This window comes from Cyprinus carpio, chromosome A24 (genome assembly GCF_018340385.1).
Source record: "Cyprinus carpio isolate SPL01 chromosome A24, ASM1834038v1, whole genome shotgun sequence".
NCBI lineage: Eukaryota > Metazoa > Chordata > Actinopteri > Cypriniformes > Cyprinidae > Cyprinus > Cyprinus carpio.
This window is the reverse complement of record NC_056595.1, coordinates 15,133,305-15,146,682: the sequence shown is the minus strand read 5'-3', so window position 1 is coordinate 15,146,682 and position 13,378 is coordinate 15,133,305. Positions and strand designations below refer to the sequence as shown.

The 13,378-nt window shown below is 34.8% G+C and overlaps 2 protein-coding genes across 2 annotated transcripts; both read left to right on the top strand.

The window, feature by feature from the left end:
* Window positions 1-231: 231 nt before the first annotated feature.
* On the top strand, window positions 232-4,935 carry LOC109058546. The gene is made up of 9 exons (XM_042714906.1): window positions 232-610; window positions 1,414-1,457; window positions 1,559-1,629; window positions 1,739-1,860; window positions 1,953-2,013; window positions 2,559-2,757; window positions 2,836-2,916; window positions 4,258-4,416; window positions 4,494-4,935. Exons 1-9 carry the CDS (start codon window positions 602-604, stop codon window positions 4,933-4,935), a joined length of 1,188 nt encoding a protein of 395 aa, XP_042570840.1. The 5' UTR covers window positions 232-601.
* A 1,752-nt stretch (window positions 4,936-6,687) lies between these two features.
* LOC109058547 lies at window positions 6,688-12,581 on the top strand. The gene is made up of 8 exons (XM_042714318.1): window positions 6,688-7,166; window positions 7,341-7,922; window positions 8,002-8,623; window positions 10,483-10,556; window positions 10,678-10,857; window positions 11,401-11,561; window positions 12,234-12,324; window positions 12,419-12,581. The coding sequence occupies exons 1-8, from the start codon at window positions 6,782-6,784 to the stop codon at window positions 12,499-12,501; spliced, it is 2,178 nt and encodes a 725-aa protein (XP_042570252.1). The 5' UTR covers window positions 6,688-6,781; the 3' UTR covers window positions 12,502-12,581.
* Window positions 12,582-13,378: the final 797 nt, after the last annotated feature.

Below are 13,378 nucleotides of genomic sequence, written 5' to 3'. Positions count from 1 at the left end.
TTAGATTTTCTTTTCAATTTTAATTTTATTTATTTTAGTACATCAAGTTAAATTAAATGAAAAGTATATTTATTTTAAGTAATAATTTTTTATATTATTTATTATATTTTATTTTTTATCATTTAATTAATCATTTAAATAATTTTAAGGTATCCCCTTGTAGTTTTATTGATTCCCCCAGTTAACGTTTACTGCTGTAGTGCGGCTGCGAGTGAAGCCCTCCGCAGCACTAGGTGGCAGCATTTCATTGAGCGTCTTTCTCCCGCACAGGAACAAAAATGAGCGGGAGAATTTGTGTTGTTGTTGTGGGCCAAATACAATGACGGGCTCTATGAAAGATATTAATGTTTTCTGTGAGATATTAACATTTTAATACTTAATTTTGCTATTGCTTTGAAAGTAAAACTTATCGCAAACGCAAAGTTCGCACCAAGACTTTCAAGCTGCCAAAACAAAGAAGAGTGTAACGTAAGCGCCGAATTGCGGTCAGCTAACAGTTACCAGTCACGGGAATGTTGGCTTTGAAACAGAGAACCGGACTATCTGCGGGTTTATGAGCTTCACTGGCGGAAAAACATTTCTTTAACCAGGGCTGGACACGATGTCCCAGGTCAGTAACGTTAGTTATGGGTGTAACTTACGTGAAGAACAAAACCATAGTTGCATGTAGCCACCGTTTGTGGCCTAGCGAGTCAGACAGTGGCTGCGCTCAAAACCTAGTGAGCTCCCTACCTAGACAGCATGTTTAGGCGTCATAGACGCTCAAAACTTTCTCTGAATAGTCAGCCCACTGTGTTTTGAGACACAGCTAGTGTTTACGAAAAGAAAGTAGAATTGAAGTGACAGTTCAGTCAGGAAGCAACACAGAGCATCACACTGTTTGTTACATTAACATAAACGTATTATTTGTGATTTCTATTACATACATGTGACGTTCTTATGAACTTTCTATTCATCAAGGAATCCTGAAAAATATGTCATGCCTTTCCACAAAAATATTTAGCAGCATAACTGTTTTAACATTGATAATAATATGAAATGTTTCTTGAGCATCAAATCAGATTATTAGGATGATTTCTGAAGGGTCATGTAACTCTGAGGACTGGAGTAATGATGCTGAAGATTAATGTCATCATCACAGGAACAAATGACATTTTACAGTATGTAATATTTTGCAATATTACAGTTTTACGGCATTTGTGTTCAATCAAATGTAGTGTGAACATAAGAGATTTTCTGAAAGAAAAAGCTTACCAAACTGTAGTAGATAGATAGATAGATAGATATGAGTGTGTGTGTATATTTGTAAATTATGTGGTGTTTATGAGTTTTATATATTTTATATGTGTGCTATTTTTTCATGTATTTTTTATTCTTCAAATGAACTTGTGAATTTTGAATCAATTATTTCAGGTCAAAGCCAAAAAGAAACTGCATTATTATCAAGGACATGAAATGTAAGTAATGTTACACTTTCAAAACAACCTATTGGTATTGGTTAATATCTTAACTATTTCAAGTTAGAGTAATTTAATCATGTGTTGCTGCTGATTTTCAGAGTAAATTCTGAATTCAAGATCGATAATGTTTTGAACCTGCGTGACATTGACAATCTCTTCGATGACATTGGTAATTTAATTCTTACATTCATCTCATTGCTTAAAAACAGCCATTTCATTGTCATTTTCTCATGCCATTCATTGTGTGCAACCATATCCCATGTTGTTGTTATTGATAGATGCTGACTCTGAGCTGGGTTTGCCTCTGCTTTCTCCCTTGCCAAAAAGCACTGGTGTGAATAGTCAGAAGAAAAGTGGAAGTTCTTCTGATCCCGAAAAGATGAAGGCATCATATAAACAGGTACACTTGGAGAGAAACATTAGAAATCAGTCTGTTCTTTCTTAGTTCCACAATGTGATGTTAATTGTTAATGGGATGACTCTGATTGTCAGGTGCCCAAGGATGCTTTAGTCCAAGAAAATGGCATTCAAGAGGATGAAATGATTGATAAAGGTGAACCTACATCACAATCTTTATATCAGTTGTATTCTGTATAATTACCAGCTATTATTGCAAATTTTCTTTTAAAGAAAACGTAGTATTTGATTAAAACTATGAAAAATACATGAATAAATGTAAAAATTAAATTGTAATTTAAAATTCTATATGCAAATGTAAAATTATACAATTAAATAAAGTAAATGTAGAATTTGTATTGGCAAGGCAAGTATAAATCTGAACTATTCGCCCGACCATGAAAGCAGAAAAAAAAAACATAAATCAAAGACCAAAAAAATCAAAACATAGCATGATCTTAATCTTCTTAATCTTAATGTTATTTTGTGTATTTTACTTTCATTTTATTACAAGTAGGCCAACAGCGCCCCCTAAATATACATGTCAACATTTAAAAACCATTATCAGCAGATTCTAATTACGTTCTGATAATATTGTGCATCCCTATTTTTGAGCCCTGTAGTAGAGCTTATTATTCAGCATATCTCATCACCTGCTTGTCATCTGTAATAATTGTAATATTTCTTTCAATCCTAACAAAGAGAGTCCATTTAAAGAAATTGCTCCCATAAAGACGTCCAGCCCTATTGCTTTGGCAACAGAGAGAGATGAAACGGTGGATGGAGTCAGATCTGTGGCTGATCCTCTTCTCTTCGTTGAGGATGACGAACCCATTGGTGGAGACTTGAGCAAGGCGTCCTGCACTCAGCAATCAGAACCGGTCAAGGAATCCCTCTATGGGTAAGAATAAAAAGAGTCTGATAACTGTTATGGTTTTTGTTTCATTGCCTAACTGTTCACTTATTTTCTCTGCTCTGAGGATAGCGGGTCTCTGGCATCACCACCGGAAAAGCTTGAGTTTAGAAAAACTACTAAATCAAATGCTGGTTCCTTATCAAGGTCAGTTATTAATGTATAACAACAGTGTTGTACATCAACATTTAATATGTTTTTAATAAATAATATTAATATGATTTAATATATAATCACACTTCTTTAATTATAATAAAAACAAATATAATGTAAAATGTTTAATTTTTAGTGTGAAGCCTGCAAAAACCAATAAAATATCAGAGCAAGCCACACAGTCTTCACTTCCAGAAACTAAGGAGGACTATCATTTGTAATGCTGAATTGTTTTTTCTATTTAGAATTGTAGATTTCTCACAGGGCTTAAAGATCTCCAGCGTGTGTCATTTGGCTGCAGAAAAAAAAGATAGTCCTACATTTAAAACAAACTTGTTGATATCACATTTCAGTTCACGAGTTCACCTACCAATGGTATGAGAGGAATACAGCTTTCACTCTCAACCAAACTAACATTACTAGTCAATCAGAAGTAGAATGGGGCGAGTCTTGGAAAAGGTGTGGTTGAGATCCACCTGCAACCAAGTCCTACTAAGCATAGATGCCGGAGATGAGCGGAGATAGTCAGCAGGATGGAAAATAAGATTATGTAGCCTGGGGAAGACATCCTAATTGATAAAGGACTTAAAAATGAATGGCGCTGGGCGTGAATAGAAGAAATAGGCAGAGACGGCAAGCCTTTTGGTAGCTGGTGTAAGAAATTAAGAGAATCAGGTGCTTCTACACGTTGTGCTCGAGAAAGATAAAAAAGTGCTACCATGTCACAAATTAAGCTTGTCACGAAAGTTTATCATATGCATGTGTTTTTAAGTTTAGCCAATTTAAGCATTCAAAAGATTTTAAACCGTTCAAGCACAAGAAATTGCGAAAGACAACTAAATCCACACCTCTAACACTGCACTATTACAAAACACACACAGCCAAATCACTCACAACACAGACCATCACATAACACAATTCAACATTACACAACTTTTTTCGCACTTAAATGGCCAAATACACACACAATTAAGTCAAAATGGCAATTTTGCAGTCTTTACTAAGTTAAAAAAAAGTTTTAAATGATCGAAAACTGAGAAAATCTGATGTGTGTGTCAGAACCGTGCATTTGGTCTGAAAGTGAGAGCTGCTTGCTGTCTGTGTTATTAATATTAAAGAACAAAAGAAAAATCACTCTGCTCAAATTTGCTCTTGACTGAATAATTTTGTAAGGATTAATCTATGAATATGTGGTAAAACCTAAAATAAATCCTGCTCAGCATTAAGCTAAATTAACAGTCTCATGCAGGCGCAACATGCAGTGTAGGTTGTGTAATGTGTGAAAACATTTGCTTTAACCCCTGTTTTCATTAAATCTTCTCTTTTTTTTATTAAGAATAAAGATCCAAGTCAACTTTCTCCTGTTATGGTTCAGAAGAGTGAAACAAAACTTCAGGAGGCAGAGCAATGCAAGAATCAGGTGGTGGAGGATCCAGGCCAAGGATTGTCTTTCCAGCACAAGCTTAAACAGGTCTTGATGCCTAAATCCCCATGGTGAGTCTAATTATGACATTCTGATCTTAAACCACATATGCCATTGTTACTTTTCGTAACACTTTTTCATTGATAAGTTCCAGGAAACAAGCAACAGTTCCAGCTCCTCCACCTGCCGATTTAGAGGAGGATTTCATGATCCTAGATGATGAGGCTCCTGTTCTTTTTGTCATTCCTCGCAAGGCAGAGGTCAGCGGGAACAAAAGACCTGTCCCAACAGACACCGCAAAGGAGAATGTACTTACAGAACCGCACTCTACAGATCAGCTCTCACAGAGTGAAACAGATACAACAAATCTCCATGGGAAGGATGATAAAAGAAACACAGCACAAATTGAGTCTGGTAAACAAAAACCGAAAGGAAAACGTGGAAAAGGCTCAAAAAAGAGTGTAAAAGACTCTGTGACTCATGATGATCTTGAGGACGGAGCAGACCTTGTAACTGAAATGGTGGAGGACAGAGTTACATTTCAAACTGACACAAAAACAGTCAAACATAATCACAATTTACCAAACTGATTCAAGGGACACAAAACATTTCATAACAAAATACCAAATGAAGTGACATCTGCAAACAAATTATGCTAGCGCTTTTTTAGACTTACACTACCATTTAAAAGTTTAGGGTCCATAAGATATTTTTTAGACTTACACTACCATTTAAAAGTTTAGGGTCCATAAGATATGTGTATTTTTTTTTAATGTTTTAGAAAGAAGTCTCTTATCTTCACTAAGGCTGCGTTTATTTTGTTGAAAATATAGTAAAAACAAGAATTGAAATGTTACAATTTGAAATAATTGTTTTCTGTTTTAATATGATTTACGGTATAAATTATTCCTGTGAGGTCACAGCTGAATTTTAAGCAGCCATTACTCTCAGAAATCTTTCTAATATGCTGATTTGTTGCTCAAGAAACATTTCTTATTATTAACGATGTTTAAAAAACAATTGTTCTGCTTTTGTAAAAACTTTTGTGGAATACTTTTTTTTCAGGATTCTTTGATAAATAGACAGTAATGCATCCTTGCTAAAAAATTAATTTCTTTCAAAAAAAAAAAAAAAAGGTCTTACTGACGTGACCCCACATTTTTTGAACAGTATTATTATCTTACTTTTCTGGATGTACTATTATTTTTGATCAACCGATACCGATCCGATACCAGCAGAGATTTTATTTTTTTATTTCTATACCTCAGTGTGTGTTGACCTCATCATCACTTTTTTGTGTGTTACACACAATTTACTAAATATAGACAACTTCATTACAAAGAAAAATAACAAATAAAAAAAATATTTAATCATAATCTATGAGAAAAATACTATTATAAACTAGGTTAGTGGATAATTCAACTAATTTGATAAAATAAAAAAAAATATAATTTCACAATAATAAAAAAAAAACTAAAAATATTTAATCTGGCAAAAAATAAAAGTAAATAGATGTAATCTGGCAAAATGTTACACATTGCTCTGTGTATTGTAAAATACATTCATGAAAAACAAGTAAATATAATTATATATGAATATATGCAATAAATTACATACATTTCTCTAACATTTATAGCACAGTAATGAGGCAGCAACATATGACAGATAAAACAGAACAAGAAAGGCTATTAACAATCTCTCATTGCGCAAAAGATGAACATGAAAGGCTCCAATAGAGAGCGGCCCAAGCGCTTGTGTGCAGAATGATGTGCTTGAATCACAGCGCCCAGCGCTCCACATAAAGAAGTTCAAAGCACAAATGGAAGAGACATTGATGCGTAGCACATTATATCTGTGCGATAGTTTATTGAGCCTTTTCTTTTAACAGTTTTAAATTTCAGTTACTGCGCGCTTGAAAAACAAATAATTCATAGTGCTCTCTACTCCAGTGTAGTGATCTCTAACAGACACCCGGTAAAAAGTAACATGCTTTAGAATTAGCACTAAACTCCAGCAAGATAAAGTCCTTTTATGCAAAACTGATGTTTATCTACAGATCAATTATAATATTAGGAACATCTTAGATAGAGTTTCGTCGTCTTGAATGTCGTAACCAAACGTGACACGCAGTTTGAATGCTGAATGGAGGATGACAGACAGCCATTGGATCAGTCTCATCTGACCGATACCTGATCAGGCAGAAAGTGGCAGTATCGGAGCGATACCGATACTGAATATCGGATCAGCGCACCCTAGTATAAAGTCAGTCGTGTGACACAATTAAACATTCATACCTTTACTTTTTGAGGGATCTGTATTAGTATATATACTTTATCAATACATTTATTATTACTTTTATAATACATTCATAAATTAAAAACAGCATAGGATTTATTTAAAGGTTACCTGTGGTTATATTTGAAATATTTCTTTGTGATGGTTACAGGAAAGAAACGTGCAAACAGAAAGGCACCTGAGCCAGCTGAGCTTTCTGACAAAGATACAACAAATACAGGTGGCAGCCAAGAAATCGCAGTTACTGAGTCTAGAGCCACAAAGAAACCCTCAAAGTCATCTAAACAGGAGAGACCAGGGCCAAAAGCTAAGAAGGAATCCAGTAAAGACACTGCTGCAGCAGATCAACACTCCAGGAAATCCAACAAAAAAAGAAAGAATGACAAAAAAGAGGAAACTGCCCCTAAAACAAAGAAACAAACTTCTAAACAACAAATAGAGTTGGAACAGATCGATCCTTCCTGTGAGGAGCAAGAGCATGAACCTTCACCTGCCCTCAATGAGCAAGAGGAGGAACAAACAACAGGTTAGTTCCTCTGGCACTTGCATTATGCACTTCACTGGTAATTACACAAAGCATATTTTTATTTTTTTGGTTATACAGACATCTAATACTCCCGACTCAGAGATTAGGCACCCTTAACAACCATCAGTGCAGAGTGGACTAAAATGTCTTTTCTGTTTTATTTTTGTACTGTAGCTGTGAATAAACAGTCTTCACACAAGGGAGACGCTGTGATTCCAGGCAAAAAACAGAAGCGAAAAGAGACAAAAAGGGTGGAACGAAAACCAAAAGATCCACCAACAATAGCATCTGACATTTCCTCAGACAGTCCTATGTGTGGCAGGAGGAAGAGGAGATCTCCGGGAGAGTGGTGGCTCGCTAGCCCGAATGAAAGTACCACAGAGCCTCAGCCAAAGCAAGTGTTGGGTATGGCACAAAGGCGGAAAGCCAGTACTAAAGCATCAACAAAGCAAGCAGCTGCTGTTGATTCTGAGGACACAGTGTCTATCAGGCCTGCCCAGGGGAATCAGAAAAAGCAGAAAACTCACAATTTGTTGGACAGTGCTAAAAAGGCAATAGCAGGTGACGCTGGACATAAAGCTGGAGCTGGGCAGAAGACTGCTAAGAAAACAGGTGGTCGAAGGAAACCAAAATCAGCAGCCACTCAACCTCAAGTGGCATCACCAGGAGAGGAAGTGGGAGCTTGTCTGAATGAGAATGATGTAGAAATTAGTCCAGAATTATGTAGTCCTAACAGACAGCATGACATCCTATCAGGTAAGCTCATTCCCAAACTGTTTTTACTTCTGTTGATTTAAGTTTTTGTACATACTGTTTCTTCCTATTAATTAAACAGGTGAGAACAGAGTGTTTGACTGGGTCTACTCACGTGAAACTGGTTCTGCACAGAAACAGACTTCATCTTCTCTTAGAAAACCAGACAGTTCTGTACCAGACAACATTCCACAGAAAAGACAAAGAAAAGCTCCTTCCAATTGGTGGGAGGCGCCGCAATTTCAGGAACCAGCCGATGGGCTTCCTACACTTCACAGGCCTCCTCCACAAAAGTCTGAACTAACAAATACTCCTCTTCATGGTGTGTTTAATAAGGACCGAAATTCAATGGAATTACAAAAAACAAAGAATCATGCTAGGAACCTAAAAAGAAACATTACCAACACACCAAAGTCAATAAAACGATCTTTAGCTTCAATGAATGCCATTTTTGCTTCTCAAAAACCTGAAAACATGGTAAAAAGTGGACTAAGGTGCAGGAAACAGGGACGCAGAAACCTCCTTCACTCTCTTGAGGACCAGTCAGATCACTCGAGTGAGAATATGGGCCAAAATGATGATCAGCTTCAGGGAAATGGTCGGGCCACCTTTGGCTTCACCAGCGGTGTTACCGTGGAGCCATCAGGGACCAGAAACAAAACAAGTGTCAGAGTATCGAGTGGACCCAACAGATTATCTGATGTGTAAGTTGATTTATTAAAGGCAGATGCCTGGCCTAAACAAATGAGTGTAAATACTGAAAATACACTTAACTGCAGTTCATCTTGTAATGCATACTGTATATTTTTTAATATATAGTATGATTTTATACAAGATTTTTTGTTATCCATAGTAATTTATACAATATTAAAAATGTTTATACAGAGCTGATTAGATTCCAAATTACATGACGAAAATTGTAGATAGTAACGTAATCCATTATATTACACATTTTAGGTAATATAATCAGATTACTTTAAGATTACTTTTGACCTAACTCATTTATCACAACAATCTTACAATCATACTGTATTGATATAAAAATACAAAGAGTAAAAAAATATATTCCACTCGTTGTTATTAACAACATAAAGTGCATTGAACATTACATTACATCAAGGTTTCCCAAACTGGGGTTTGTAAAGGAACTGCAGTGGCTTCGTGAGTTTAATGAAAAGCTAATAATTAATTAAATCATCATAATGTAAAATTAAAAGAAATCATTTAAATATATTAATCAAAATAGAACACTGACTAAATATTTTATTTGCTTACCAGCATGTCATGTGACCATTAACCAATGTCAGAGAACCATGAACATGCAAATGTGATAATTATCAAAATATTTATTTTAAAATCTTAGGGGTACCTCAAGTAAATATACTAGGTGAAAGAGTTTCAGATGACAAAAAAGTTTGGTGAATGCCTGCATTACATGTAAATAAGAAGCATTTTATGCGTTTGAAAGACAAAAGCCTTCCAAAGACATAGTGATACATGGTTAAATAATCTAGTTAAATAATCTACTGAGTGATGTCAAATAAAAATTAATGTGTTCATTAGTTATTGATGCAATGTTGAAATGATCTGAAATTATTTTTGTAAATCCAGTGGTCAAATGCTGTGAAGCCACCTGACTGGTTTGAATGTACACAAAACTGAAAGACTTCTGAATGTATATACTGTAAGTGGTAGGCTAATTTAGGAAGGGACTTTTAAAAGATGAAAAATAGGAATTAGAGAGAATCAATAAATCATGAATAATTTATTGCTATTGCGTGAATATGTATTCATGTAATCTAAAAAAAGTAACTGTAGTAGGAGTATTTTAAAATGTAATTTAATGTATGTATGTATATATATGTATACGTGTCTCTGTGTGTGTGTGATATACAATTCAGGACACATTACTCAAAAGTGACAGTAGAGACATTTATAATGTTTTTTAAAATAAGGAATTATATATAAAAAAAAAAGATATACAATTCAGGACACATTACTCAAAAGTGACAGTAGAGACATTTATAATGTTTTTTATCTTTCTGTTAATCAAAGATGAACAGAATACACATTTCTTATTGTCACATTTAATGTTGTATTTCAGTTAATACAATATTAACTGTGACAATAAGAAATGTTTCTTGAGCAGCAAATGAGCATATCAGAATGACTTCTGAAGGATGTCACTGATCTTTTCCTGGACTTTTCCCAGCTGGTAGAATGACCTGCCTATCTCAATTCGAGCAGCTGAGTCTTCAAAAAAAACATCTAAAGACAAAAAATAAATAAACAATAAAATGTGCAAGGCTAACTGAAACTTGCTCTCTTGTTGGTCTGATTGATTCTATTCTCATTTGTAAGTCGCTTTGGATAAAAGCGTCTACTAAATAATTAAATGTAAATGTGATTCAGTGATCAGTGACATTTTTCTATTCAAATAGAAAACAGTTATTTTTACTGATATTATATATCATTTTATTACCTGTTTCTAATGCCTGCACCAGACCATTAAGATAAAAATAACCAATGCAAATAGTCACTGTTTAAAATTCTGTTTGTGTAGTGACGTTGCTTTCAGAAGTGGGCCGTCATCAATGCTTGAGCTTCAGCGACATGATGAAGAGGATGATGATATTGGTAAGTAGTCATGTGCAAAATATTGTAAACCTGCAGTCTGTCATTTGTGTCATCAGGTAGAAATTGCCACAGTCTACAAATGGCAGCTTTAATAGCATATTTGTAACTGCTTTTTATTCAGACTTGCCATCGTCTAATGTGATGCTGTCGTTGAGAGTGACACCGCATGAGCGACAGGCTCCACGGGTGTTGGCGCAGTGTGGTCTGTGTGGGCCTCCACTGCAGCCTATTGTCCTGGAGGAAGAGGATTGGAATAACCTGCACGAGTGGTTCTCTCACCTGTGGCCCCCAGCCTCTAAAGGTATGACATTACAATCACAAATGCATTAAATCAACGAGCAAGTCTTTTACATATCAGGTGTAGCCATGTTACGAGACACTCTGCCTGAACAGCCTTTTGTTAAATGACTTACTCATATGCACAATAGTGACAAGAAAGGAGATCCCCCTTCTTGGGCCTGAACCTGTAAAGGCCATTACTCACCAGATTCACAACAAAGTGCTAGTGTTGTCAAAGTCTGACTGTGTTGTCATCTCGTGTTGCATGAGTCTGAACTAAAAGTTGCGCTTAAACATACCGTAAAGACTTAAGCCAGTGACCAACTAGTACATACGTTTTGCCCCTGCTATGAAGTAACTGTCAATATCAGCAGGAGGAGATAGTCTATATTCTGTATTCAAATAGAGAAACAGAAGTACTGCAGCTATATAAACTTTAAACAAAAAACGTTGTAAAATGCCGAAACTGTTGCTTATTTTCAGTGCTGGGAAAAATGTAATTTGCCTTCTTGTGACTTGTTTCATATAGTTTATTCATGAGCAGTGTTTTTGTTCTCCTTTCTAGATGGGAGAGTTATTAGTCCTGATGACTTCCACTGGCACTCCCATGGAGGCCGAGCAATGGGCCACATGGTTGACCTCCAGAGCCACTCTTTCTCACATGGAAAGATTCTATTGGGGTCGTTCATGAAGAAACCTTCACAGGTGGACCTTGATACGGTTTCTGTGAGTAGAAAGTGTCTTTTTATCTCGGTTAATTGCATAACCACAATAGTGGCCTGAGTTTTGTCTGTTTTGAGATATAATTATAAAAACTAGTTCATGAGTAGGTTACATTTGTTTTATTGTCCCTTTTGCCTATATGTGACCCTGGACCACAAAACCAGTCATAAGGGTCAATTTTAAAAAATTGAGATTTATACATTATCTGAAAGCTGAATAAATAAGCCTTCCATTGATGTATGGTTTGTTACGATAGGACAATATTTGGAAATCTGGAATCTGCGGGTGCAAAGAAATCAAAATACTGAGAAAATCGCCTTTAAAGTTGTCCAAATGAAGTTCTTAGCAATGCATATTACTAATCAAAAATAAGTACTAAAATAAATACAAAAAAAAACTTCATGGAACATGATCTTTACTTAATATCCTAATGATTTTTGTAATAAAATAAAAAACAAAAAAAAAAACACAAACAATGACTGCATACAATATTGCTTTTGCTATTGCTAAAAATATACCCAAGCGACTTAATACTGGTTTTGTGGTCCAGGGTCACATATGATGTTTTCATCATCCCAGGCTGGCATGTTTGATAATTAATAATGGACTACACTCCACACTCTACTGCATTTATTTAGATTATATATCAACTGTACTGTGTTTCTCTTTATTAAGGTATTCAGCATTATCTCAAGTTGTGTACGTGTTGATATTGATGGTGTAAAGTCAGTCTACAACTCTGGACAAGTGTTTATGATACCCTCTGGTGAGTGAGAACTTGGATCAGATTGAATAACATTTGGTTTTACTCATTACTAAATACTAATAACTCTTGTTTTTTTTTTTGTTTTTTTTTACAGGACATATGTATAGCATTCAAAACCTCTGTCAGGAGCCTGCAGTGCTGATTTACCACAGTCAAATGACACACAGAGCTGACTGACATTGTGGCTTCCATCAATTCTTTAATATATATATATATATATATATATATATATATATATATATATATATATATATATATATATATATATATATATATATATATATATATAGAAAAAAATTGTAGATAGTTTCAAAAATTCTTACAAGTATGGTTATCTAGCAAAGCTCATAAATGTTAGTTGTTTTGTGTAGATTGATGGTCTTATTAATATACATGTGCATTTTAATTTTATGATCTATGTGAAAAGCTAACAAATTTGATGGTCTTATTAATATACATGTGCATTTTTGTCAGATTTTTTTTCGTCAGAATGCAGTTTAACTGTCAAGGTATTCAGAACAAATTTGTTGTATTGTCAGCAGGGGTCAGCAGATCCTCATCTATATTACATTGCTGTGCATGTCCAACTTTGCCTCTTCTTTATGCTCAAAAGTAGTGCTGTTTATGAGGTGTGTGTGAAAACATAAAATCTACATTTTATTAGTAACCACTTAATTTGCAGTTTTGATCAATGTATTCTCATGTAAGTGATTTCACAACAAATGAGTTTGCAATATTGATTCTACTTCTACTGCCCTGTTTGAAAATGAATTTATGTATAGACTTGTAAAAAACTTTTTGCTTGAGTTTTGTGTTTTACATTCCATCTGTTCTGAAAGAGCAAAGAGGTACAGAAGCCACTGTGCATTTGCTTTTTTATAAAGTAAAAATGTATTTGTGAAAGAAGCAAAATAGATACCAGTACACATCAGACATTTCCATTTTTATAAAAATGTATGGATATATGCTTAAGACTTAAATCCTTTATTGTCTCTAACATTTAAAAATAAGTGTGATATTCACTTGTGCGCCATTTGTCCCTGGTCACTTACAA

Bases quoted from the DNA above. Each gene is read 5' to 3' on its own strand.
- LOC109058546 (XM_042714906.1), top strand. The intron at 1,458-1,558 runs GTAAGTAATGTT...GCTGATTTTCAG, and splicing joins TATTATCAAGGACATGAAAT to AGTAAATTCTGAATTCAAGA. The intron at 2,014-2,558 runs GTGAACCTACAT...ATCCTAACAAAG, and splicing joins GGATGAAATGATTGATAAAG to AGAGTCCATTTAAAGAAATT.
- LOC109058547 (XM_042714318.1), top strand. From the start codon at position 6,782: ATGGTTACAGGAAAGAAACGTGCAAACAGAAAGGCACCTGAGCCAGCT. The intron at 7,167-7,340 runs GTTAGTTCCTCT...TTTGTACTGTAG, and splicing joins AGAGGAGGAACAAACAACAG to CTGTGAATAAACAGTCTTCA. The intron at 11,562-12,233 runs GTGAGTAGAAAG...CTCTTTATTAAG, and splicing joins TGGACCTTGATACGGTTTCT to GTATTCAGCATTATCTCAAG.